At 33.8% G+C, this 26,676-nt stretch overlaps 1 protein-coding gene and 1 pseudogene across 2 annotated transcripts in view; one reads left to right on the top strand and one right to left on the bottom strand.

The window, feature by feature from the left end:
• Positions 1-26,676, bottom strand: part of KTN1 (kinectin 1) — a gene marked incomplete at its 3' end in the record, with an annotated part of 75,524 nt that overhangs the window by 32,885 nt on the left and 15,963 nt on the right. The window contains exons 8-29 of the mRNA XM_084240278.1: positions 25,879-26,011; positions 24,319-24,406; positions 20,866-21,032; positions 20,435-20,503; positions 19,034-19,071; positions 18,279-18,369; positions 17,797-17,865; positions 17,052-17,089; positions 16,815-16,896; positions 15,899-15,967; positions 11,432-11,466; positions 10,915-11,005; positions 9,644-9,712; positions 9,010-9,047; positions 8,618-8,708; positions 8,402-8,470; positions 6,967-7,004; positions 6,260-6,350; positions 6,116-6,184; positions 5,589-5,626; positions 3,665-3,755; positions 652-720 (exon numbers count right to left, since the gene is read on the bottom strand). Coding sequence (XP_084096404.1) covers positions 652-720; positions 3,665-3,755; positions 5,589-5,626; positions 6,116-6,184; positions 6,260-6,350; positions 6,967-7,004; positions 8,402-8,470; positions 8,618-8,708; positions 9,010-9,047; positions 9,644-9,712; positions 10,915-11,005; positions 11,432-11,466; positions 15,899-15,967; positions 16,815-16,896; positions 17,052-17,089; positions 17,797-17,865; positions 18,279-18,369; positions 19,034-19,071; positions 20,435-20,503; positions 20,866-21,032; positions 24,319-24,406; positions 25,879-26,011 — 1,633 coding nt within the window. The remainder of the gene's footprint in view (positions 1-651; positions 721-3,664; positions 3,756-5,588; positions 5,627-6,115; positions 6,185-6,259; positions 6,351-6,966; positions 7,005-8,401; positions 8,471-8,617; positions 8,709-9,009; positions 9,048-9,643; positions 9,713-10,914; positions 11,006-11,431; positions 11,467-15,898; positions 15,968-16,814; positions 16,897-17,051; positions 17,090-17,796; positions 17,866-18,278; positions 18,370-19,033; positions 19,072-20,434; positions 20,504-20,865; positions 21,033-24,318; positions 24,407-25,878; positions 26,012-26,676) is intronic.
• LOC311175664 (pre-mRNA-splicing factor SPF27-like) lies at positions 22,896-23,540 on the top strand (annotated as a pseudogene). The gene has a single exon. The product of its transcript is annotated as a pre-mRNA-splicing factor SPF27-like (transcript).

The raw sequence follows: 26,676 nt of genomic DNA, 5'->3' as shown, positions 1-26,676 counted from the left end.
TATATCAAATCTTCACTGTCACAATCTACATTCTTCATTTATAAACTACTTTTCAGTTTCCTACTATGTGCAAAGCATTGCATTAGTATCTTAAGTTTTCAAATTGTATAAATTTCTATTTGACTACTCTCAGTCTCCAAAAAATACCATAAATGAAAATCAAAGGAAACATTAGGAAAAGTTAGTCAGCTTGCATATAACACATTTTATGTTTACAAAATAAATTAAAAATTAATTAAAGGGGTATTTGGAAACACCTTTTAAAAGGCCACATTTTTATTTTATTTTTAACCAAGCAGAATTATACCTTTAAAAAGTATTTTAAATAGTGGCAAACCATTACTTATAATATTACACATTTCTTATTTTCTCTCCAATTAAAGTGCTTGAGGGAAAAGGGCAAAATGTCTAAATTGACCTCCATAGGATTATAACTGACTTGCTAAGTATTCTAAAAAATCTGAATTACTCAAATACATAAAAGCTGGAATAAGATATTATTTGCATATACTTTATAAATTATAGATTTTATCTTGGATATGATAAACAATGAACTGTTGCTGGTTCTTTTTAAAGGAAATTAGCTAAACATTTTATAAAACAGCACATACTTTATTTCAATGAAAAGGCAAGTCATTTAACATTACCTACCTGATGGTAGTTCTGTTGCTTAAGCTGCTCAATGTGGGATTTAAACAATTTGTTTTCCTCTTGTACCACCTAGTTAAACAAAAATTAAACACATGAATTTAATGAAGATTTTTGTTTTCTATAGCATACAAGGCAGAAAAATTCTAAAATACTAATAATTTTTAAAGGGCATAAGTCCTATATTAAAACACATTATGAAATTAGAATTAAATTATTTAGCAGGGCCTCCCCGTAGGCGCAGCGGTTGAGCACTGGGTTGCGAAGCTGCCCACAGCCTCTGCAGCACCAGTTCAATCCCCAGCTGCCGGGCGAGGGTCCCACATGGCGCGCAGACCTCTCCTGCCACCTGCTGCTCCCCTCAGCAGTGTACTTCATCAGTCTGCCTGCTCTGCAACCCACTCTGGCTCTGGTGAATTCTCTCACCCTCCCGCGCTTCTGACTGTACCCAGTGCTTGTAAAAATAAATAAATCTTTTTTAAAAAAAAAAAAAATATTTAGCATTGGTCTGGGAGTGGGATATGTCTCAGTAGAACAAAAGATCCAGAATATCTAAAAAAAAATTAGTATTAGGTATTTCAAATCAATAGAGCAAGTTGTAGGGATATTTTGGACTGGGTATTTCATTGTTGTGTAGACAATCTGCTGTATAGGATCTATGACTCCATCCACCAGATGAGTAGTATCCTTCCACAAGCTGTAAGTATTACGTAAAAATGTCTCCAGATACTACTAAATGCTAATGATAATTGCTAACAAATTACTTCATATTGTGGCTACCTTTCTTTTGTTAAAGAAAAGTTCACAATTCAAATAAACTGCATAGAATATCTAAATAAAAAACAAAAACTAAATTGTAAATATATAGAAGAAAATGAAGTATTTTTATGATTATAGAGAACTTTCTTCCCCAGACTTAAAACTATGAGGAAATGAAATCAAAAGAAAACTTTTATTATCATTTTACACTATTACAAAAGGCAATTTCCCTTGACATGTAAAAGGCATCTTTTTTTTTTTAAAGATTTATTTATTTGTTTGTTTGTTTGTTTGTTTATTTATTCGTGCAAGCACTGGGTACAGTCAGAAGCGCGGGATTCGTGTAAGCACTGGGTACAGTCAGAAGCGCGGGAGGGTGAGAGAATTCACCAGAGCGGGTTGCAGAGCAGGCAGACTGACGAAGTACAATGCTGAGGGGAGCAGCGGGCGGCAGGAGAGGTCTGCGCGCCATGCGGGACCCTCCTCCAGTGGCAGGGGAGCAGCCAGGGATCCAACCGGCGCCGCGGAGGCTGCAGGCAGCTTCAGAACCCAGCGCTCAACCGCTGTGCCACTGGGGAGGCCCTGTAAAAGGCATCTTATAATTTTTTTTTCTTTTATTTTTTAAAGATTTATTTATTTATACAAGCACTGGGTACAGTCAGAAGCACTGGGGGGGTGAGAGAATTCACCAGAGCCAGAGTGGGGAGCAGAACAGACAGACTGACAAAAATACACTGCTGAGGGGAGCAGCAGGCATGGCAGGAGAGGTCTGTTGTGACATGTGACATGTGGGACCCTCGCTGGTGGGCGGGGATCAAACCGGCGCTGAAGAGGCTGCAGGCAGCTTCGCAGCCCAGCACTCAACTGCTGCGCCACCAGGGAGGCCCTAAAAACACTTTTGGAAGTCAACTTACTGCCATCTAACATAATTTAAATGAACATACTTAGGAAAGAGAAGACATATAACAGAGTAAGACTAGTATAGACAACACAGCCATCTATAAATTTGCTATCACTTCAAATCAGTGTTCTGTAAAGCATGTTCAATATTAACTACATGAAGGTAAGGATAAACTCATTTTCTATTTTAACTCAATTGTATAAACCTTTGACCCAGAATTTCACTTCTAGGAGTTTAACATTAATACTTTTGACTAGTATGTCCGTAACATACATACAAGGATATTAACTATAAAACTTTGCAACAGGGAACAACTAAATAATCCAATGATATTAGCTATATATGACACAATCATACTACAGAAAAACCAAGAAGCCATTAAAAAAGTTTACAGTAAAGATTAGAATAACCTATACCAAACACAAGAAATAAGTGTTGTCAAGGGTATAGAGAAAAAGGGATTCTCATATACTGTTGGTGGGAGTGTAAATTGGTCTGGCCTCTATGGAAAACAGTATGCAGGCTTCTCAAAATTTTAGAAATAGACCTATCATTTAACCCACTCCTATCTAACTGGAGAATATAAAAACACTAACTAAAAAACATACACGCTTATATTCACTGCAACAATACTTACAATAGCCAAGTTACATTGAAACAACCTAGGTGTCTAACAAGGGATGACTAGATAAAGATGATATAATACATAATAGAACATTACCCAGCTACAGAGAAAGCTGAAATCTTGCCATCTGCGGCAAGATGGTTGAAAGTGGAGGAGATTATGCTATAAGGAAAAGTCAAAAGAAGACAAGTAATGGATGATTTTATTCATATATGGAAAATACAGAAACTAAGCTAAGAAATATACAAAACCAAACTCTAGAACTGCAAAACTGAGGTAAGGAGGGAACCAAAGGGCAGATGGGGTCCAATGAACTGTGCTGGAGGGGTCCTGGGATTTTATTTGTGGGTGTGACATTGCAACATTCATTTGTAGAGGTATAAACCTGTACTCTTAAAACATATACAGTGCTGCTAACCAATGTTACCTCAATAGAAATATTTATTCTAAAAAGTAAAGACAGAAACATGCTTATATAGAAAGATCTCAAAAACATTAAAGGGGTGGGTAAGCAAAATATAAAAAGTATATTGTTATAAATAGCATGTCCAAGATGGAAGTGTAACTTCAAAAGATACAGAAATAAATAATAGTAGTTATCTCAGGAATGAGACCCAATATCTAGTAAGAGGTAATTCACTGTGTATTCTGTTTTTTCTTATAGTGGTTAAAATTGTTTAAAAGCATGAAAGACAACCAGTCACACAATAATTTTAAGTAAACATACTCACCTGTAACAGCTTTGTTTTGCTAGAAAGATCATTTTCCCTCTCTTTCAGCACAGTTTCTACTCTTTTCATCTCATTTTCTTTTTCTTTCAACCTAGAATTTTTACAAAGATCTCATATTAATTGTGTATATAAAAAAGGACAACCAGACTCCAATATCAAGCCTAAATAAAAGACAGAATCTACTCTTTCTCAATAACTAAAAAATTTGTTCAATTCAGTCAAGGACATCCAAAAACTCAACAGTGTACTTCATAGTTAGTAATTTGTTAATAGCTTTAGCTAGGAAGAAAAACTCAAAAAGTCAAGAACAAAACCATTATTTCATCACCTAATTATAAATATTACCACTTAAAAAATAAATTTTGCTCGATTGGGGTCAGAATGGGGGGGCTGCAATTGTATGGGGAATATAACAATAAAATTTATTAAAAAAAAAATAAAAAATAAAAAATAAATAAATAAATAAATAAAAAAATAAATTTTGCTCCCAAGGATCTTGAGTCATAATTAATTAAGCCTGGAAGTTAGAACATGCCCAACCCTTTGGACTAAAGAGGTTTTACATATAATTTAATCTGGGGTGGGGTGTGTGTGTGTGTGTGTGTGTGTGTGTGTGTGTAAATCCTACTATATCCAGTCCAAGTGAATCCCAATTGCCCTTTTCATCCTAATCAAGAGCTCTCTAGCATAATAGTTAACACTACTGAAGTGACCTGTTTAATTTTCTCCTCAGGGCAAGAAACCGTTTTAGCCATTTCAGTATTCCCAATGCTATTCCCAATGCCAGAGGACGCTCAAATATTTGTTGAGTTGAAAATTATTTTTATCCCACTTTAACCTAGAAAGAATTTCAATATTCTTTTAGGTCTACATGAAAAATGAAGAGTGGGTTTAAAGAACAAAAGAAAACAGCAAACCTTAAATATACATTGTTAAATCAAAAAAAGTATGAAGATTTTTTTCTGTAAACTTAAAAACACACTCCCCAAAATTCTATTCATTAAAAAAATAAAATTGTGAAATAGAAATAAATCTAAAATCATACTTTAATGATCTACATATCTAGTTCAAATAGGCCACAAATGTGACTCAAAGTTTTCTATAAGCAAAACATCTGGACAGTTACATAATGCCACAGGATTAACAATTACTTGTACAAATGAGCTATCATGTTACCATGAATAGAAATATACCCTTTATCTTCAAAATGACAATGACCTAATAAATATCCTCATATAAGACACAGGTTCACTTGCCACTTCTTATGACAAACATCAGTAATGACTGATGGTATTATATCAAAGCAAAATCCCTGAAAAACGTATTTCTATGGGAGGAAAGAGGGGAAGATGAAGTCTAGATAACCTTCTCACTATTGTTGACTGATTTAGGTTAAAAGAACAGACTTTACAGGTAAAAATGGCTCTGATACTTGATTAGATTCAACATTTTTACTATTCAGCACAGGATAACGGATATGACATGTGTACTATTTTCCCCAATAAGTAAATTATTTTTCTAGAAAGACACAATATTCATGATCAAGATTATCGCCAAGACTATCTTATGGGTAACTCAGAGATGTTACTCCTGCAAATATAAAAATTAATTTCTTTTTATAATAGCATAGTTCATTAAAAAAAAAAAACAACACTCAAAAACCAGACTTTATTTGAGGAATTTGATTTTCAGAAAATGAGTCTGAAGGGTTTGGAAAAGATAAAGTCTTCAAAAATATTTGAAAGCACTTATAGGGTCTCCATTTTATTATATCAATTAAAGGCTTAGTTTATTTGCCTCCAGACTATAAATCCTACTTAACAAAGAAGTTAATGACTTAGAAGAAACTCATGATAACATTTAAACACATTCTGGAAAGTAATAGTAATTTCCTCTTTAAAATGCTAGCTAGAAATGTACTTACACAGTCTCAAGTTCTTCAAATCGTGATGTAGGGCATGCCTAAAAAAGATTTCATATATTTAATTCTGACATCAAATAGACAGGTACCAATACATAGCATGTGTGTGTACACCTACATATAGAAGAAATTGCTCACCAATAAAATAAAAACAATTATATGGGTAGATGGATAAATTTTAGATTGGGACACTTATAAAACAAAACCAAAATGAAATCTGCCTTATTTACTTCAGTTTTTAATGTCTGTTTCTTACAGGATTACAAATCGATATACCAATTAAACAGACACTTAAAGATGAGTTTAATGACCATCTGAAAAAGTAAGGATAGCAAAGATCAGGTGGACAAATCAAACAGTAAGTGATTTGACAGGGATAAAAGTTGACTTAATCAACAACAAAACTATGGTACAATGATTTTCATGGCAAAGAAACTTGGAACATAGTAACTTCTTATTTTTTTAGTACAGTAAAATAAAGACTGTTCTCATTCCTTATGTAATATGCTGGTAATCTATTTATACTATACCTCTTTCAAGTTATGTTGTGCTACTTCCTGAACATGAGCTTTTAAAGATTCATTTTCTTCTTGAAGATCCTGAAAAGTAATAGATGTGATATGAACTGATATTCAAGCATAAAAAAATATTTGCTTTTGTTTTTAACGTCTCACCTGTAACCACTTCCCTCTGTTGGCTAGATCTTTCTCCCTCTCTTCTAAATCAGTCTTCATGGTATTCATCTGTTCCTCCTTTCCTTTTAATCTGACAACAAATCAGTAAGAACTATCAATGAAAATGTTATGTAAGTATAAAAAACAAAAACACTGGTGACTGGATAAGTATATTTTAGTTATACTCACAGCCCAAATTGATAAAATAAATTAAAAAATATTTTTAGTACAAAGGCATACAAGATTTTGGAGCTATTAAATTAAAAAATAAAGGATGATTAAAGAAAGTAATTTCACCGAACACTGAAAACCCAGATGTTGAATAATTTAGAGTCGCTCTACTATCACCCCATATAACCCTGTTTAAGACAACAGCAGCAAATTCAGACAGCTTATTACAGCTGGGCTGGATATGAAACATAACCAATTTCACAGTGGCTACAAAACATATAAAATCAACATCTCAGTTTGAGGCCATATTCAGATTATAAATCATGAAAATTAGGACCTCCTGCTCTATTCCCACACCCATCTAAAAACTACAGGTTAGATTCTGACAAAAAATTTAAGACCTTGAAGACTTTTGAAATGTAATTTGGTATTCTCTAAAATATTACTTGAAATCAAAGCAGCTATGATATTCATTTTATTTTATTTAACTTGTGGGAAAGCTGTATTAAGGGAAAATGAGAAATAATGGTACTTACAAGTTCTGAAGTTCCTGAACTTGAGAAGTAATAGATAACTGAAATACAAAGAAAACAGCCTTTTATAATCTTTTCAATTTACCTTATGATAAACTTTAGAATATATACAATTCTAAGTACAAAGAACCTAGGCTGAATTATTCATGCCAAAATGAGATATGTCTTGATTTTTGCTGTCGCTTCACTCCATTGTCATTACAAGTAACAAATTAAATATCAGCCGGTAGAAGAGGGTGTGGCAAGGAAGACAGTTACCAATAATACGTCTAAATAACATACTTCTAAAATTATGAAAATTAGAATAGCAACTGTTTACATACCTCTCTACCATAAGTATCTGAGCTCTTCTCCATCCAGTCCTCAACTATTCACTAGTACTCTATATTGTCCTTCTTTAATCCCCTTAATATACACAATTCAATAGTACCTTTTATGTCCTACTGTCGTTCCACAGTAACTTCAATTTTAAATTAGATGTCAGTTCCTTAGGAGGAAAACTTGCCTGAACTTTCAATCTTTATCAGAGGAGTATGATCTTTTCATCATACCCTGTTTCATTTCAATACATTAGCTCCAATCACTAGCATAGTGCTTTCAAGTAGGAGGAACCCGTAAATATTGTTAAATGACTGTTAGAAGAATGAATAAGTAAACTCTTCCATGCAATCTCATCAGTTTTTCAATGTGATCTTTTCAGATTAACTTCACCAAAATCAAGCCTCCCTGGTGGTGCAAGGGGTTAAGCCTCAGCATTATCTCTAGCCACTGCAGCATGCACTCGATCCCCAGACAGGGAGCTAACCCACATGGCGCAGCAGACCTCTCCTGTCTTGCCCACTGCTCCCTTCAGCAGTGCATTTCAGTACACTGCCTTGAAACACGCAGCAGAACACCACCTGTTCTGCTCCCCACTCTGTCTCTGGTGAATTCTCTCACCCCACCCAATCTCTGGCCTAAACCTCAGTTTTTGTATGCATGAACAAAAATAAATCCTTAAAAAATAAATAAATTCACTAAAATCTATTTAGTCCCAATAACCTCATCTACCTCTGAAATTCCCCAATTAAATTTATATCCTGTTACACAGGCAAAGGTTGAGCAATACCTGTCTATACAAAACATTTTAGTTTAACATGCAGTTAAAAACAAACCAAAATAAGATTTGCCATAGTGGTTTTTTTTTTTAAGTTGGCAAACTAAAATGAAACATTAATACAGAAAATTTTTTGGGAAAGAATCTTCAAAGGCTACAATATATGGAGCAAAGTTATCAAAAAAATTTCTCAAATCAAGCAAAAAAAAAGCACATAGTCCAGTATACTTATAACACATTACCAAAAGTTCTTTTTCTAAGTGATAAGAAAAAAAAAAAAAAATAGCTCGTAAATATATACACACTAACAAATCTTTCATGCTATGGCTCTGGGATTTTTACCTGTTGAGCCTTTTCAAGCTGGATATTTCCTATTTCTTCTTTTAGAGCCTCTATTTCCTGATTCAAATCCTTGACAATGACAAAACAGACAAGATTGGACAATGGAAACACAGAAATTGACATAAAATGCAATGTACAGACAAACACATGAAATTAAATGGTATTCACTAAAGTTGATCAACAAAAAATAAAACACAGCTTTCTCTTTCCTGGTACCTGAATAGTTTTCTCCTTATTAGCAACTTTGAGAAGTTCAGCTTCTAGAAGTTCTTCCACAGTCTTGATCTTTCCATCTTTTTCATGGATGCTTAGATAAAAGAAATGCAGTATTAACTTGAATAGAAATCAATAAGATCCACCAATTAAGATATGAAAATAGCATGAAATCATAAATAGGCTCTCCAAAGCTCTTCCCATTTTAAATAGAATAAAAACATATCCTACAGACAGAAAGGGGAAAAAAGGAGAAAGCCCTTCCTAAAGGAGAATTAAGCAGTAACTATCAGATGGCTGAAGCCTAATGCACACTAGGAGAAACTGTTGAAATCTTTTAAGTACTAAAAAAATAGACCAAAAGTTGAACAAGTTTATTTAATATCATCACTTACACTTTCTTAAGTTCCTCAACTAGAGATGCAAAAGAAACCTGTAAATAGGAAGATATCCTACTTAGTATTTGCTTAAAATATAAATGGGTCAGAAATAGGAAAATGAGTGACCATAAATATTTGACTACACAAAAATCCAAATGGAAAAAGTAAACCTAGGAACACTTTTCTGTTTTTTTTTTTTAAATGTCAAAATCATGAAAGCATTGAAAGTAAGCAGCTTTAAAGCTATTTATGTAAATGCAGACCAAAAGATAACTCAACAGATAGGCATTAAAATTACTGAATAATCCTTCTAACCAGATAAAGAAAAAAATAATTACGAGAAAATCGCCTTATTTCAGGTAGTCTCTCTTACTATTACTCTTAGTTTATATTCACATGCACAAAACCTTTTATCACTGTAGTATTAGAAGCAATGATATTAGTAAATCACAGCCTCTATTACTGATATCAAGTCACTAATCATTCAAGAATAAAAACTATTATCGAAAAATTCCACTTTGGAGAAGGGAGGAACAGACAAACAACAAACTTAATTTCAAATATAATAGGTTTGTCTACTGTTTTAAAAGAGAATGGGTGAAAAAAAAAAAAAAAAGAGAATGGGTGAAGGATCTATGAAATATATTACCTGATCATTTTGCTTAGCCTTTAGGTCTTGAACTTCTTTTGTTAAAGATGAATTTTCAGTTCTTATTGCCTTTTTAAAAAACATACATCAAAATACTTTTATTTTCACAAAAAAGTTACGTTCAAAACAGTTATAGTCTCATTTTTTTTTAGCTTCTTTGCAAGGCCCAGAAATCATACTTGTTCCATATGTCTACAATTCTGTTACTTATATAGCCAGTCAAATGGATTTTTAACTTAATCATCCCAAGAATTTATACTTCCACAACCTCAAAACTACACAGTATACCATTTTTCATTTCTCTCCCTGCATTCAAACACATCTTTTAACTTATGTCTTCCAGCAACTACATCTTAGTAAAGTTTCTTAAGGATAGTGAAAATCATACAGTAGAACTGTATCTCCTTTCTCTGACTTCCAATACTATTTCAAGAACTTAAGAAGCATGGCAGTTATCATCCAGTTATAACTGGGTATCCACGGGGAAGCATACATTACAAACCATAACAACAGATTATCTACTTCATTAAACCATGCATCATTTAACTACCCTTTTTTTGTATTTCTAATAAAACCTGAAGTTTGATGAAAAAAGACAAATTCACAAAATGTGAGTAATATTAACTTTAAAAACTATGGGGAGGGCCTCCCTGGTGGTTCAAGGGGTCAAGTCTCAGCACGAGTTCAATCCCTGGCCAGGGAGCTAACCCAAAAGGCACAGCAGACCTCTCCTGCTTCCCCAGCTGCTCCCCTCAGCAGTGTATTTCAGTAGATCTGCCTGTTCTGCCCCCCACTCTCTTTGGTGAATCCTCTCGCCCCTCCCCTGCACCTCTGGCCTGTACCCCAGCTCTTGTATGCATAAATAAATAAATCTTTAAAAAAAATTAAAAAGTAATAAAAACTATGGGGGGAAAAAATCTTTTTTTTTTTTTTAAAGATTTATTTATTTATACAAGCACTGGGTACAGTCAGAAGCACAGGAGGGTGAGAGAATTCACCAGAGACAGAGCGGAGAACAGAACAGGCAGACAGAAGAAATACACTGCTGAGGGGAGCAGCAGGCAGCAGGAAAGGTCTGCACGCCATGTGGATCCCTACCCTGGTGGCCAGGGATCGAACCGGCGCTGCAGAGGTTGCAGGCAGCTTCGCAACCCAGTGCTCAACTGCTGCACCACCGGGGAGGCCCTGGGGAAAAAATCTTATACAAATTACAGTAAAACCCCTTCATGTTCACTGAAAAGCAGAAAAAACAAATCTACAAAATGCTTTACATTCAGTTCTTCCTCTTTAGTGGCCACCTGGATAAGTCCAGTTTCAAGTAATTCTTCCACAGTCTTCAACTTCTCATCTTTTTCTTGAATGCTAAAATTACAAATTTAGAACATACATGTGAACTATTTTTCAAAGCATCAAAGAATGTTGATTCCTAGACATTTAAAGGGATCAACTCCCATGTCCACTGTCTCTTATAAATTCTTAATTATAGGAAGATTTCTACAGATATTTGATCATGGGTGAAGGGTACTTCCTCTTTACCAGTGTGTATGTAAATTGGATTCAAGTAACTCATGCTTACATGTTAGCCTAAACAAATAAAAAGTTGCCAAACAACTTCCACAAACCTAAAGCAATGTCAAACCAAAATCAATCAGTGGCATACTACCCTCTTAAATCATGAAAGACAAAAAGAATTAAGAATTTAGATTAATGTAGTTAATAATTCTGTCATCTTAAAATTAGCCGAAACAAGTCATTAACAATTACAGAAAGAAAATCATAAACTCTTACCATTTTTCCATTTGTTCCACAACATCTTTATTAGGCTAAAATAAAAAAATCACCAAAAAAAGGTTTAATTTTACCAATTTTCCATTAGGTAAAACTAGTTTATAAATAAAAATCTTTGAAAATTGTTTAGTTTTAATTAGATACAAAATTTAGGAAGATGGTCCACGCTTGAGGACTTAATAAATGGAAAACAAGAGAAGCTGCCACACAAAGTAACAGAAAAATTGACTGGCAAAATGAATTAGTACCACATGATTAATGTTTTAGTTACTACAGAAGAAAAATTTTGAAGGTAAGTAAAAAATCAGCCTTATTTTCTTTTTATCAATTCAGTTCTTCAAAGTTAAAAAATCTAAGGCTCTAAGGCATTCCTTTTTTCCCCCCTTTTTAAATTTATTAAATTAGGGTATAATATGTATCTTAGTTAAGTAGACAAATCCTATATAAAACTCAACACATTTTTAACGTATATTATATAACCACTAAGCAGACCAAGACTGAAAATTGAAGATCAACACTTGACATCCTCCTTGTAAAGCACAAAATATAAGTTAACCCCCACCTTTAACCCTGTTAGAATCCCCACACAAATAGACACAAAAGTCCCCACTATTATAATTTATTGTGAGTTCAGAACCAGGTTGTTCTCCCTGACATTCCGAGGTCTTCGGGCAGCTAAACTGCCTAAAAAACAGGTTTGAACGTTCTCTTCTACTCATACCATTCCCTATCTGTTCTCTCCTAATTTTGCTAGTTTAGTTTTTTCCACTTTTATCACAACCATTTTTCACAAATGCTATTAACATTTCATTGACAAGTCAAAATTCTAAGATTCCACTTCTTAGATATTTCTAAAATTAACTCCTTTTCACTGAATTTAGGGTATCACTTTTAGTCAGTCATCTCAAATATCACAATACCCTAATTCTTCTTGCTACCTTTAGTCTAGGGTAATTTTGTTAAGAATTTTCCAATGGGGAAAGAATTTTCAAACTATCAGAAAGTAGACAGGAGTCATCAAAATACATTAAATCAGGTTTTTAAAATGAGTAATACCCAATCATGCAGCAACTTAAAAAGTGTCCATTGAGATACTTTTGTCCTTTATTTCCTGATGACTGCCAACTCACACAAAAAATTAAGTTCAACTCATCTGCACTTTAATCATTTAGTTATATTTTAATTTCAGTCCTACATATTTCTTTCCCACATAAATTCAAACATCTTATCATTACCAGAATGATCTTTCTAAAAGGCTATTCATCCTTGCAACACTCTTCAATGACTTACCTATATGTTAGATCAAGTTCATGGTTCTTACAGAGCATACAAAGTCCTTCATGAATAGGCCCTAACAAATCCTTCTCTATTCCTTACACCGCATTATTTGCAGTTCTACAAATATATCAATTTTGCCACACACTGTCATGACTTTTAACACTGTTTTCCTTCAGCCTGGCTTGCTCCTTAACTGTCTGCCAAGTTTATGGCCATTTTTCAAAATCAGGTTTGAAGGGATGGTAAGAACCAAGCTTCATACATCTCTCTAGTCTCAGCATATAGCATAGTGTTAGCAAATATTAAAGTTGTAAAATTACCTTTAATAAAGTCATAGTCTCACAAGTATTCTTAGTCAATTGCTCGGAATATTCAGTCGTACAAAAATGACCCAGCCTAGCACTGAGTCAACAGTTTTTTTTTTTTTTTCCTTTAAATATATGTTACTGGTCAATCCTACTTTTTTCTATTGGCTGATTTTCAAAATCACATCTCATATAATAATAAATTTTCCTGCAATATAATGCCAGACGGCAAGGCAAAAAAAAGAAAAAAGCAGCTTACTATTCCTGCAGTTATTATTTAATAATGCTGAACACTGACTCATAAAAATCAAGAGTAAATAAAGTCATCCTGTCGTTTGATTAAAAAAGTCAAGATAATAAAACAGGAAACCTTAGAACACTTCCCCCAATAAAGTTTTATTTTATTCTGAATAAATGAGATCTTTGTAGCTCATTTATTTGCATCATCTATCTATAGGCCTACACCCAAATGGAGCATTCCTTTCAGTGTACAAATAGGTGACATTACCTGGTATTTGCTATTTTTCTGCTTCCTACACCAGAAGAAACAACAACTTGGTACCATTTTTGATTAATGTTTCAGCAAGCTCAATATTATCCTCCAGTATAAAAATCCATGGGGCAAAAGAACTAAATTTTTTTACATAACTAAACTGTTCATCTCTCAACTGTCACTTGGAATTCTGGCTGCTGGCTAAGAAGGGGTTAAAGAAAGGTGGATATGAAAGAAATTAAAATTATACTAATCTTTATGTCTTCTTTCACTAACAATAACAATAAAAATGACCAGTGGAAAAGTCAGTAAGATGGTTCTTTGGCCTACCAAGACGAGAAAAAATTCACAACTACAACCAAAAACTTAAAATCACCATTACATGCCTTCTAGATTACTTAAAAAAAAAAAAAAAAAAAATGAAGCTTTCAGAACAAGAAAAATTTAAAAATTACCACATAGAAAAATTTTAGTAACACAAAATGAATTTCCTCTCTCATCAAATAATTCTTTTAAATCAATCAAAAAATGTGGCTATAAAGTTTTGTTCAGTTAATTGTTCTTTTTTAAAAAAAAACATTTGTCTGTATTTATTTATTTATGCATACAAGAACTGGGATGTAGGACAGAGTTGTGGGGTGAGACAGGAGAGGTCTGCTGTGTCATGTGGGTCAGCTCCCTGGCCTGGGAACAAACTCAGGCCAAAGTGGCTGGTGATAGCTTAATAGTGCTGAGACTTTAACCCCTGTGCCATCAGGGAGACCCTCAGTTAACTGTTCTTGATAAAATTATTATTCATTTCAATCTGTGATATAAAAAATGGCTTCTGTTCTCCAAAAAGAAAAAAACTGTTCTTCATTTTTGAAAAATCCATCCCATGGTAAAAACTGTTTTAAAAAAATGTCTAAAGTACACACAAAACCTAAAAGTAAATATTGATAGAAGGCTGGCTCAATAATTATCAGAGGACTTTTAAAAATATGATAGGTGTATTAAATATGATGGGGAATTTTATTCTAATACCAATCCTTAGGGTATCATATCATCAAGAAAAATTGAAGGTTAGTGGTTTTATTCTTGTCTAATGACAGAAGATAACATTTCTAACACAGAACAAAGTTAAAATATTTTTAAAGATTCAGGCTTTTTGTTAAAACCTAAGTAAGAGTCAACACTGTAATACTGAAATTGCAGTTTAGTTATTCTAACCTGTGATTTTATACAAAAATAGGTAACATGGTTTTAAAAGTAGATTTGGTTTGCAAACTTTCGCTACGCTGTTGAAACAATTTGGGATCAAGGTTGAAAGACTGTTTTTGCGTTAAGTTGAATCAATTTTAATATTTTTCCTGTGATTTGCTATCTTTGCTGTCTTGTTTTGGCTAATGCCTCCAGATGTTTTTTTTTGTTTTTTGGGTTTTTTTTTTGGGCTTGGGCTGATAAACTATTTCCCAGGAATGGAGGACTTTTGCTTTCCACAATGGACAATACCTGGAGAGACTGGTTTGCTTTCCAAGGGGAACCCTGAGAAAAATTTTCATCTGAGACTATACCCAGCATCCATACATTTGATCTTCAACACCATGGAAATGATGGCAAAAAGTGAAGCTAATTCTATATAGGCTTCGTGGATGCGAACCCCCACACCATCAAGACATCGGGAACTACAAATCCTAGGATCCCCAAAAGGAAGTGGCGAAGAACCAAGGACGGAGTTAAGCAGCCATTTTCTCTGTTTGTAAATAAAAACCAGCCATGTTAGTAGGGTTGGGCACACTTGGCTCATGCTCTTGGCCAGGCAGGTTTGGTCTTGGCAGGTCATTTGTGATTCCAGGTCAGCAGAACGGGTAGGACACATTTAAGAATTTATCTCGCTCTTTTCTCCCTGAGTTGTACATTTCCTCATTCCTCTTTCCTGGTAAATAAACTTTTTGTTAACCTTTAAAAAATAAAAAATAAAAATAATCTAAAAATAAAAAATAAAAAAATAAAAGACTTCTAAGTTTAAGCAAAATTTCTCAAAATTAATGAGTTGGTTACTATTTAAGAATCAGATCTTGGGCCTCCCTAGTGGTGCAGGGGTTAAAGACAACGCTATCAAGCTATTGCCAGCAACTACAGCACGAGTTCGATCTCAGGCTGGCCTCGGAGCAACCCACATGACACAGCAGACCTATCCTGCCTCCCCTGCTACTCTCCTCAGCAGTGTATTTCAGTAGATCTGCCTGTTCTACTTGTTCCCCACTCTTTCCGGTAAATCCTCTCACCCCCTGCACCTCTGGCTTATACCCCAGTTCTGGTATGCATAAATAAATCAATCTTTAAAAAAAAGGAAGAATCAGATCTTGTTATATACTGGAAATTTCTACCTCATAATTCATGAAATCTTACCTGTTCAGAAACAAGAATCTGTAGCTTCTGAACTTCTAGTTGTAATGCTTTGTTTTGGTCATTTAAAATCTGGAAGAAAGAATATCAATTCACTGTTTTATTAAGAAATGGTAGTAGTGTAATCATCTGAGTGGGATTTTGAAAAATCACACCCGTATTATTGCTTTCAGTACTCATAACATGACAGGTGAATTATATATTTGATGTAAGAATGCAAATCAAGTGGTTTCACCTTCCACAATTTCAGTGAATGTTTTCCAGAATACAGGTTTGCAGTATTAGTGTAAGATTATTGTATAATGATTTATCTCTAAAACCGTAGTTTCTACTGAGCCCCCTAATTCAGTCTTATGGCTAATCCCAACACAGTGTTAATACTGTGCTTGGAAATATTTCATGTGATTTTTCAAACAGTTGACAATTTTTGCCAATGGATTCTGGGAAACCCTGAATTTACAAATAAATACTCACAGGATTCCTATTCAAGAAAAGAAAATGCTAATCTTTTTGACCTGTAGAGTTTGTACCCCGACTACCTGAATACTAGAAAATACTCAAGTTGGTTGTCCATGACCATAAAAAAGAGTAGGTCTACAGTTTTATTGTAGGATTACTGTATAATGATCTATCTCTGAAACCATAGTTTCTACTAAGCCCCCAACAACATATCATATCACATACTATTAACTACAAAGAGTGGAGAAAAGGTTGCGGCAAAATAAATCTTAAAAGCTTATTATAAGAACAGATAAGGGAAATCTAAGTAATAAGTCTATGATAAAATTCATTCGAGTCCCCAAATTAACTACAGGAACACTGTTTCAGACCGAGTACATACATAAATAGTATTTGTTAATGCACCTCAACCATACAAGGATGACATAAGGAAGGTAAGTTGACAACTTTAATCACACACCTTAAATTCTTCCATTTTGTTTGAAATTTCACACTGTAGCTGCTCTTCAAGCAATCTTATTTTATCATCCTTAACATGAACACTGTGGGGGGGGGGGAATCAAATAAAATACTTGACATATTTAGAAAGTTTACATAAATCAGTGTACAACTGTCAGCTATAACCAACAACATTCCCTGCAATTATACTTAAACATAAATATATGAATGACTCTATGTACAGCAATACTTCAATCACCTTTTTTGCATTTTCTCCAGTTCATGTGCAGCAGCAGCCTGTGTTTGGAATCAGAAGAGAATTATATCATTTCTCATGAAGCACTCAAAACCTCTTTCACTTAACATATTCAAGTTATGTTTTCATATATCTGGAATAAAGTTAAAGTAGGATCAGACATTTCTAACAACCCAATCTGTACAGACTATGGCAGATGCTGTCGTGACTATGGTGGATTCAGTTTGTGTGATACATTCTGAACTTTGGTTCTTTCCTTCTGTCCAGACTTCTTGCTTACATTCTTTGCCAGGAGGTACCTTTGATTTGTTCTCCTGGTGGATATGCTTTTGTGCCTAAGCGGCCGCACTCTTATTTAACTGGGCTTTTGCCCAGAAGGGTATGGGTAATCTCAAAGTTTGACAGGGAATTCGTGTTTTGAAATCCTTCTCTCCCCTACTCCTCTTTATTCCCTTTAAACCTCCTACTGATTAAAAATGATTAAAAGGTTATCATTTGTAACAGTGTGGGTTCTTTGGGTACCCCCCTGGTTTTGCCCAGTATCAGTTTCAATATGAAAATGGTAACATCTATATGGATTTTAACAGTCTTGGTCAAAGAGAAGAGATTTTTCCAACAAAATACCATCAGTCAACACAAGTTATTATATTTACTATTTATAAGAATAAAATTTAGGGTATACAATACCAATAAAAATAAACATAAACCAAATAAATTCTACAGAAAATGCTCAAAAATAAAGAGCTACCTGTTCATTTGCTAGGGCCTGTAACTTTTGCACTTCAGCTTTTAATAAGAAATTCATATTCTGTATATCCTATAACAAGAAAAAACAGTATTAGAAATATTTTAAAATAATTGACTATGAGTTTGTAAAGCATATCTTCTACCTAAGCAAAGGTTCAAATTACAGTATTTTAAATCAGAAAGAAACCATCAATTCCAGGTTTTTTGTTTGTGGGGTTTTTTGTTTTAGTGTTTTTTTTTTTTTTTTGTCTGGTTGATTTTTTTTTTTTTTATATATTCCCCAAATAATTGTGAATTTTATCATGAAGAAAAACCCTTTGAACTTTTCTTCTTCAAGAGCTAGAGGATTCTCTATAGAAAATAGACACTTTTCACATGAATTCTAGAGTACTTTCCATTATTTATAGACATTTGTACTACTTACTAAATCAGTGTAATTCAGCTTCTATATAATACTGTAGTCATTTATAAGAATTACTGTACCTTAAGTTCTTCCTCTTTACTTGCTAAATGATCATGTTCATTTGCTAAAGAATCTTCAGTCTGTTTTATCTGCTTATCCTTTTCTGCAATCCTTCAATAGGAAATATATTTGTACGTTCAATAAACATTTACAAATCAAGTCAGAAATCAAAAAAGTAAGTCTTAATTATGGTCAGCCTTACTCTCATATAACTATACCTTTCACTTCTATAGATCTTTCAGTTTAATATTGTCATATACATTACAACAACTCTTTAAAAACATACTCCTATTTCAAATGTCTAGATCATACGCTAATATATATATAAATTATACTTCAAGGCTGGCAATGTCAGTAACAGATTTCAGGTCTTTTAAATTTGAATGAGCCGTATGTATTCAAGTTATGCAATATACATAATCACAGAACTTTGTTTTGGGCACACTACCATTTAGTTAAGTAGCTACAACTACTCATTAGACACAAAAACTAATTTATTTCCCCTAGTGCCAAATCAGTGATCTCTTCCAAATAACTTCTCAAGCCCAAATGAGTTTTCCCAAACTCTTTCTACAGTGAAGTCATTAAAAACATAGATTGTGTAATGTTTAGGACTCATCTCACTGAGTGGGGTACAGTGACTAAGTTGCTCCCAATGTCCTTGAGAGTATTTTTCTGAACAAGTCAGAGTGTGACATGATAAGGGTAATGTATCTGACAAGCATCAGTTAATGATAACTAGGAAAGTATAGAGAATATGGAAAGGCAGGCTTACACTTTATGTAATTCTTCTGCTAGAACTGAAGCGGAAGTCTAAGAAAGAAAAACAGTGTAAACATAAAAGTTTAATTAGTTATACAACAATCACCACAAAAGTTTTAAAAATTTAAAAGAAATGAATATTTATAAAGTTAAGGTAGTATCTAACCCATAAGTGATCATTTAATAAGTAATTGCTATTATTCTGAAAGCAAGTTTAATCACTAATAGCCAGTATCAGGGAATTCCAAAAGACATTTCAAGTAAAACAAACTTACAGGCCTGGAAACTGTATCTCTGATAACAACAAATACATAGGAATAATAGCTACGAATGTCATTCTCATCTCTGTGCAGTATTTCCTCATTAAAAACTTATAGTAATGAAATGTAATAGTTCATGATTAACAAGAAAAGTCATTTGGTAAAACTCATGCTCATCTTTAATTTTTAAAAGGTACTTAAAAGGTTCTCTGGGTATTTAATTACTAGTAAGTTTTGTAGTTACCTCTCAGTTGGTAATTTTAGATCTCAATCTAATTTTAGTTAATTTACATATACATATAAATCCATATATACAATAACACTCTCTCCTACATTAAATATTTCTTTGCTAATTAATTTTGGACTACAGTTTCTACAAAGAAAGCAATTATAAAAAAAATGTTTGCGATCTGAATGCTTTGAGAGTTTGAACTTACCTGAACCTTAAAAGTAAGTTTTTAATGTTAAAACCACATTTTAAACAGAAAAGTCAGACTTCTATTCTAAACTAATGCTTCTACAATTTACAACATTAAGGTTAAAGAATTGAAATTCACAGAATGGAAACAGGTACTTGAAGTTTTTATCTTTCTTCTTAATGATTTATTATTTATATTCTAAAGGATGTAGTTATGTATCATATTACATAACATTGTTCCCAAAGAGTAACAGATATTACAATGACACCTGCAAAACTTTGGAAGCTTTGCCCAGCACTCACTAAACTGAAATATAAATTTTGAAATTATTATTTTGCATATATAATCTGAGCATTATGCCACCATCTGAAGGCATGTAAGATTTTCTATTATGGCTAGTCAATATATAGTGAACAGTTTTAATATAATAACCACTACTGTTGACACCATTTGGTAAAATTCTCTTGTTTCATGTCAGAATTATGGTATTATTTCTTCCCATGGTAAAACGCTCTAATCACCTCCCAATTACTATATTGAGCTTTCCTTTTTAGTGTTTCCCCACAGCACTATACAGAATTATCAGAGCGCTTAGCACTCAGGATCATCCTTGTTGATTCACTGACTAGTCTCCCAACTACCAATCCAGTGTTTAGCACTTAACAGGCACTTGGATGGTTATTTAAACAGCTAGGAAGCTATTAGCAATGATGAACAATCAGAAAGCACCATTACCTGAGCTGCTATCTGGGAATGGAATTGCTGAATTTGAGCTTTCAAAGCCTCGTTCTGCTCCAAAATATCCTTTCATAAAAAGCAACCAAAGAGGAGGAAAAAGCATGCTGTTAACAATGTATATGAACCAAATGAGTTCAAATAAATGTTGATACTTAGAAAATCATTCTAAGATTTCAAAAGGCATCATTTTAAACAATGACTAGGCATTCTATTCTGAGAGTTAATTTACAATATAGAAAAGTGTATTGTGATGTTCCTAAACTTACAAAGCGTGTAACAATGAGCAAACACATTCTATTGTGACGACTGCTCAACAACTGAATTGTAATTATTTATCACCACTCCAGAATTAGATAAGGTAGACTTTGCTCTCTATTCTACACAGATAAAATCAAATGAAATTTTAATTTTAAAAAAAGCATAGATACCTGAACTTGCATTTGTAGAGACTCTTCTTTGTTCACCCTTTTTTGCTCTGATTCCATTAATTGCATTAGTCTTTGCTCCAACTGTTGTTTTGATACCAAGGTATCTGTAAGCTTACTATGCAGACTCTGTACTTCATTTTCTTTGGCCACAAATTTACTCTGTAAATCTGTAACAAAAACTGCATTTTACAAGGTCTCTGCCTTTGCCCGGTTCACTGCTAATTATATCCAGTGTGGGCATTATCTACTCTAGAAAGCCCTCCTTTAATCTCTTCTCTTCTTCCTTTCCTTCATATTCTCTGAGCAGTCTATGTGTACTTTTATCACAGCACCTGCCATACAGTATTAGTTCATCTCCTCACACAGAGAGGGGGATGTCTGAAATCAGAGATTACCTTTTCCCTATATCCAGTTATGCCCAAGGCATAGCACAAAGTATATGTGTGAAATGAATGTATATGGATATTTAAAACTCTTTCATCATTCCTTGAAAGCATTCTTTATTTCCCCAAAAGTACTCTATTAAGGGCATTTCTTGTTAATTCTCTATACTCTCCTTCCTGGAAAACAGAGAAAGATGCTGAAGGATGATAAATGTTCTGCTTAAAGATGAAGTAAAACTTTCCTGTCTGTTTCTCCTCCCAGGATGACCCCAAAACAACAAACAAAATGAAAAACCAACACAAACTACAAATGATGCAAACAGAAAATAAATGCAATTAAAAACAAGATAAAATGAAAGAAAGATAAATACTAACTTGTTCACAGAAGAGGAATGTGAAATTGTTTAAAAAAAAAAATAGTAAGGTTCAGGAGGTTGAAACACCCGGTATCATGAGAGCTGCCCCTCCTAACCCTATAAAGTAAACAAGTCCAAGTCCAGCAAAGACAGAGATATAATGTAGGGAAAAAGAGAAGATAATGTGTGTATTGGTATTTGTATATACACTTATATGAATAGCTCTGATATTTTAAGAAAAGTACGATATTACTTCCCTAACAATATGACAACAGAATGTAACACAAATGTTCTACATTAGTTCAAAAAAGAATTTCTGAAAATTAAACACAGAATGGCCATATCCAGGACTAGAACTCAAAAGAACATAATATTTCTTACTCGAAACAGTACGAGTTAAAACACTGAATAATGCCTTTAAAATTCTACAGGGAAAATTATGTACAACCTAAAACCCTACCATCCAAACCACTAATTAAACATGAAGACAGAAAGAATAAAGACATTTTTCAAATATACAAAGCCTCCAAAAAGTACTTCAAGGCATACTCTCATGAAGCAATTAAAAGATATTTATTAAACAAAGGGGGAAAAGCAATAAATATGGTGGTAAAACAGTATCCAATATACAGGTAGAGAGACTAAAAGAACTCTCAGGAAGACAGCTATGCTGTTAACCAAGAAAGCAACAAGTATTGCAGTAAGGAGTCAAAGACTTCAGAAGAGATATTCCCAGAAAGATCTGAGAATCTAACAGTGTCTAGTATCTAATATATTTAGATGCTGGGAAAGGAAGAAGGGTTAAGGAGAGTTTAACCATAGGTAAAATTTTAAACAAATATCAAGTAAATTAAAAACATAAAGCAATTATTAGCTCCAGGAATTTTTTAAAATTGTTTTAAGAATGGCAGTTTTACTATTTATTTACTCTGGCTCAGTAGTTACACAATATTATGATATAAACAATGAAAGTTGATATGAATGTTCATAATCACATAGGGAGAATATGGGAAAGGTGGGAATAGCGTGAGAGTGTGACATCCTGTTTTTTGTAATAAGAAAAATCAAAAGACATGGTCCTGGTCAGAGTAAGGTTTTACTGTTAATATTACATAGTTTGCACACCGAGTTTATAGAAAACTCTTGGCAAAATTTGTTTGCTTAGTTGATGAATTATTAATTTAAAAAATAAGCTCCACATGTTAATAGAAATACAAATTACACACACAAACTTAATATATAAAAAAGGCCTCCCAGTATGTTGGGAAATAAAACTCAGGCTAACCTAAGAATGGCGGGCAAGGGATTGGTAGCTGAAGAGGTTGTGGTGTATGGGCTGCCCTATTCTGAACAAAGTTATAAAGAGCCTGATATGCGGGAAGCAGCTGTGGCTTTAGTAGACACAACCTACTAAGAATTATCTGAGCTACCTGACAGTCCTGGATTCTACTTTCGAAACTGACAATGAAAAATGAATTTGAAAGACTGGCTGCTGCACAAACAATTGAATTACTCAGTATGAAGTGATGTGAACTTCTAGCCCCTTCCTCAGGATAGAAAATGGCAGCATTGCTTGGCAAAAATGTATAAAAAGTTCTATAGCCCAGTTAAGACATCAGGCAGTTTGAATGAGAATCTATAATTGGAATTATGGATACAATGCCTGGAAAGCATATAATGTAAATCTAGTTCATATGATTGAACACACACAGAAAGAGCTCCAGAAGTTAAGGAAATACATTCAAGATTTAAACTGGAAATGAAAGAACAGGCAATTCAGAACTGGATCTAAATTAAGACAGAGAGAGTCAAATTGGGTATCCCTGGTCTGTAAGAATTATGAGATTGCAACCACTGTGTACTTAGAAAATAATGTCTTTCAAATGAAGCAGCAACAGGAGAGGCAAACAAAGAAAACATCTGGCAAGATTTCTGAAAAGACAAGTTTTGGTGAATAGAAAGGAAAGCAAGAAGATCAGGCCTGTTAACTATGAAAGACAACAGCATCTTATGGAGATCATCAATGGTTAAATGTTTAGAAACCACAGGATGTGAACTATTAATTCTATTTATATATTCACCAGATAAAAAAATTTCAACTTGAAGAAAAATATGTTGGGTATATTTACACACTGAACCTATAGGGGAAAAAAAAAATTCAGAGGAAACCAAATGTCTCAAGAGTCAAAACTCTGTGTCTTCAAGCCTATTGTTTCAAACCATATTTTACTAGTTTATTACTTCTTTGGTAGGATAAACGGAGTAGTGTTGATATATGTAATACAAACTCTGTTATCTCTACTATATTCATCAAATTGAGAATGAGTAGTCAAAGTTATCCTTTAAATAGGCAATTACAAGCCAACTACTTGGAATGGTAATAAATACCCTTGCTGTTTTACCTCTTGACAACGCTGGGAGTCCTTAGAAACAAAAAATGAAGAGTTCATCAAGGAACCAAAAAGGAAACAACTACAGAAACACAGCTAAGCTTTCCATTACTGGATTATGGACTGCAATTTAATGCTTCAGAAAACACTAGTTTAGAGACTATTTTTAAAATCCTAAGAAATGTTAAAGAAAAAAAGGTACTCTGAAATTTTAATGCTAATTTTATTGAGATATAACCAAACTGCCAAATCAAATTTTCTTCACATATGGAAGGGAGAAAATTCACACAGAATTGTATACACATGAATACCTCTTCCTCTTACCTTGCTGTGCTGCCTCATGCTCTGCAGTTCTCTTCCTGATATAGCTCTGAACTTCTTCCCATCTTCTCTCAGCTTCTTGTAGTTGAACCTGGAGAAAGAATAAGTCAGCATAAACATACGGTTCCAATTTAAAAAACAGCATCCTCTATCTTTACTTTTGGATCATAAAACTGCTATCAGATAGGGGCCTTCTTGGTGGCACGGGGTTAAAGTCTCAGCACTATCAAGCTATTGCAGCCTCTGCAGCATGAGTTTGATCCCCGGCCAGGGAGCTGACCCACATGGCGCAGTACACCTCTCCTGTCTCTCCCACTGCTTCCCTCAGTAGTGTATTTCGGTAGATTTGCCTGTTCTGCTCCCCACTCTGTTTCTGGTGAATCCTCACCCCACACCCCTGGCCTAAACCCCAGTTCTCGTATGCATAAATAAATCTTTAAAACAAAAATGCTATCAGATAGGTAGACATGCCCAAACTAAGAAATAGGCACAGATGTTACCAGCCAGTCTTTCTACCCTCAAATACCCAGGATTCACTGATTAGATTATGTATTTCTGAAACTCAGTATTTGTGTTACTGACCCAGTATTGCGGCTACTATGTCTATATATACTCCACTCAGCTGCAGTCTGTTTCCCCTTCTTTCTCCTTCAGCGATCACATTTTCCAAAGATAGGATGTTCTCTTTATCGCTAACTCTCAGGTGCCAAAAACTAGTATTTTGAAGTATAGCACAATCCTTCGATTATAACTATAATCTTTAGTGTCATTTATCTATTTATCTATATCCATACAGAACTTCCAAGTTTATAAATGCCAGCAGTAAAGTGACCTCATGAGACAAATATTAAAAAAGAATTATTTTTCACATTCAATTATCCTCAAAGCCCTTTAAGTCCCTCGTACTCTGGAACTAGTATATGATTTTATCAACGACCTAGATAGGAATCTGTACTACATTTAACTTAAATGAACCAACTCTTCCGAATAAAGGAAAAAGAGGTAATTCTACTCAGTGTGCACATGCTGTAATACACAAGATAATTGATTTACTTCTCTCAATAGGCCTAAGCAATCCCATGCATTTTTTCACAGTATGGACATGTCATGGTACCAAGTACCATTCAGTGTCAAGGGAAATGTGTTATGGCCGAAGTGAAAGCTACTAGAACACTGGGTCTTTGTTCAAGCAAAGAAAAATCTACTTCAATGATGGAAGAAAAATAGACTACTGAAAAATGCAAGTTATGGATAAGTGGTAATTTTAACTACATGATTTTTATCTTACACATGTATACCCTAAGCCCCATAGGTAAGATGAATTCTACTGTTTACATCTGTTGACAGCTAACTTCATTTTCCCTACCTTCAAAAAATCTTTAGCTTTAAATTCAAGCCTATATTTAAGACTTTCATGGGGGCACACTTGTCGACATAGGCAGAGCTCTTAGACTATGGGACCCCATTAATCATCAAACTACATTTCTCAAACCTGGGTACACATTTAGGTCAATAAATTAAACATTATTTATTAAATAATAAATAAATGTGGGGATATAGGACCTTCAACTGAGTAACTGCTTGTTCAGCATTCTTCTTTTGAACTTCCTCTTGCTGTAGCTTTCCTGTTTTCTCAGTCAGTTCATTCACCAACCTAGCATAATCCTGGCGCAGTTTATTTAGTTCAGCAGACTGCCTGAAAACAGTAACCCAATTAGAATCTTTCATTATTACAAATACATATAAAGAATAAACAAAACATAATTTATATTAGCTTTGAAAAGTTAGTAATTTCACTTACAACCAACTGAAAAGGAATGCTACACATGACCACTAATAATAAAGCTTGGTTGAGTACAATTCCCAAATCATTTTGATGACAATTACACATGTTCTAAAATCATTATAAAGTAAATCAAGAAAAATGGATGACACACACTCATGCGTACTACTCTCAGAAGTAGGAATTTATTAAAACCAGTCAGAGTATAAGCTTCATATTATTCTGTGAAAGCATCTTACTAGTCTTCTTTAAGGCAATGTTTCTCAAAGTATGACCCAGCATAAGTTGATATCATTATCACAAAGAATGTGTCTTAATATATAGACTGCTAGGCCCCACCTCAGAGCCACCGGTTCATAATCTTCTAGAGCTAGGTCTAAAGAGCATGTTTTTATAATGTATCAGACGTTCTTCATAATAAAAAAGTCTGAGAGCTACTGTTAAAGTGAATAGATAGCTTTAAGGTTATAAATTCAGTTATAACTTTGTATACTGTTTCACTGATGGCACTAGTATTTATCAAATAGTTCAGCTGAAGACTTTTTCATACAGCAAAAGATAATTGCTTTTGAAAATTA

The sequence above is a fragment of the Talpa europaea genome, assembly GCF_964194135.1.
Source record: "Talpa europaea genome assembly, chromosome: 8".
Lineage (NCBI taxonomy): Eukaryota > Metazoa > Chordata > Mammalia > Eulipotyphla > Talpidae > Talpa > Talpa europaea.
This window is presented reverse-complemented; position numbering and strand designations above follow the sequence as displayed.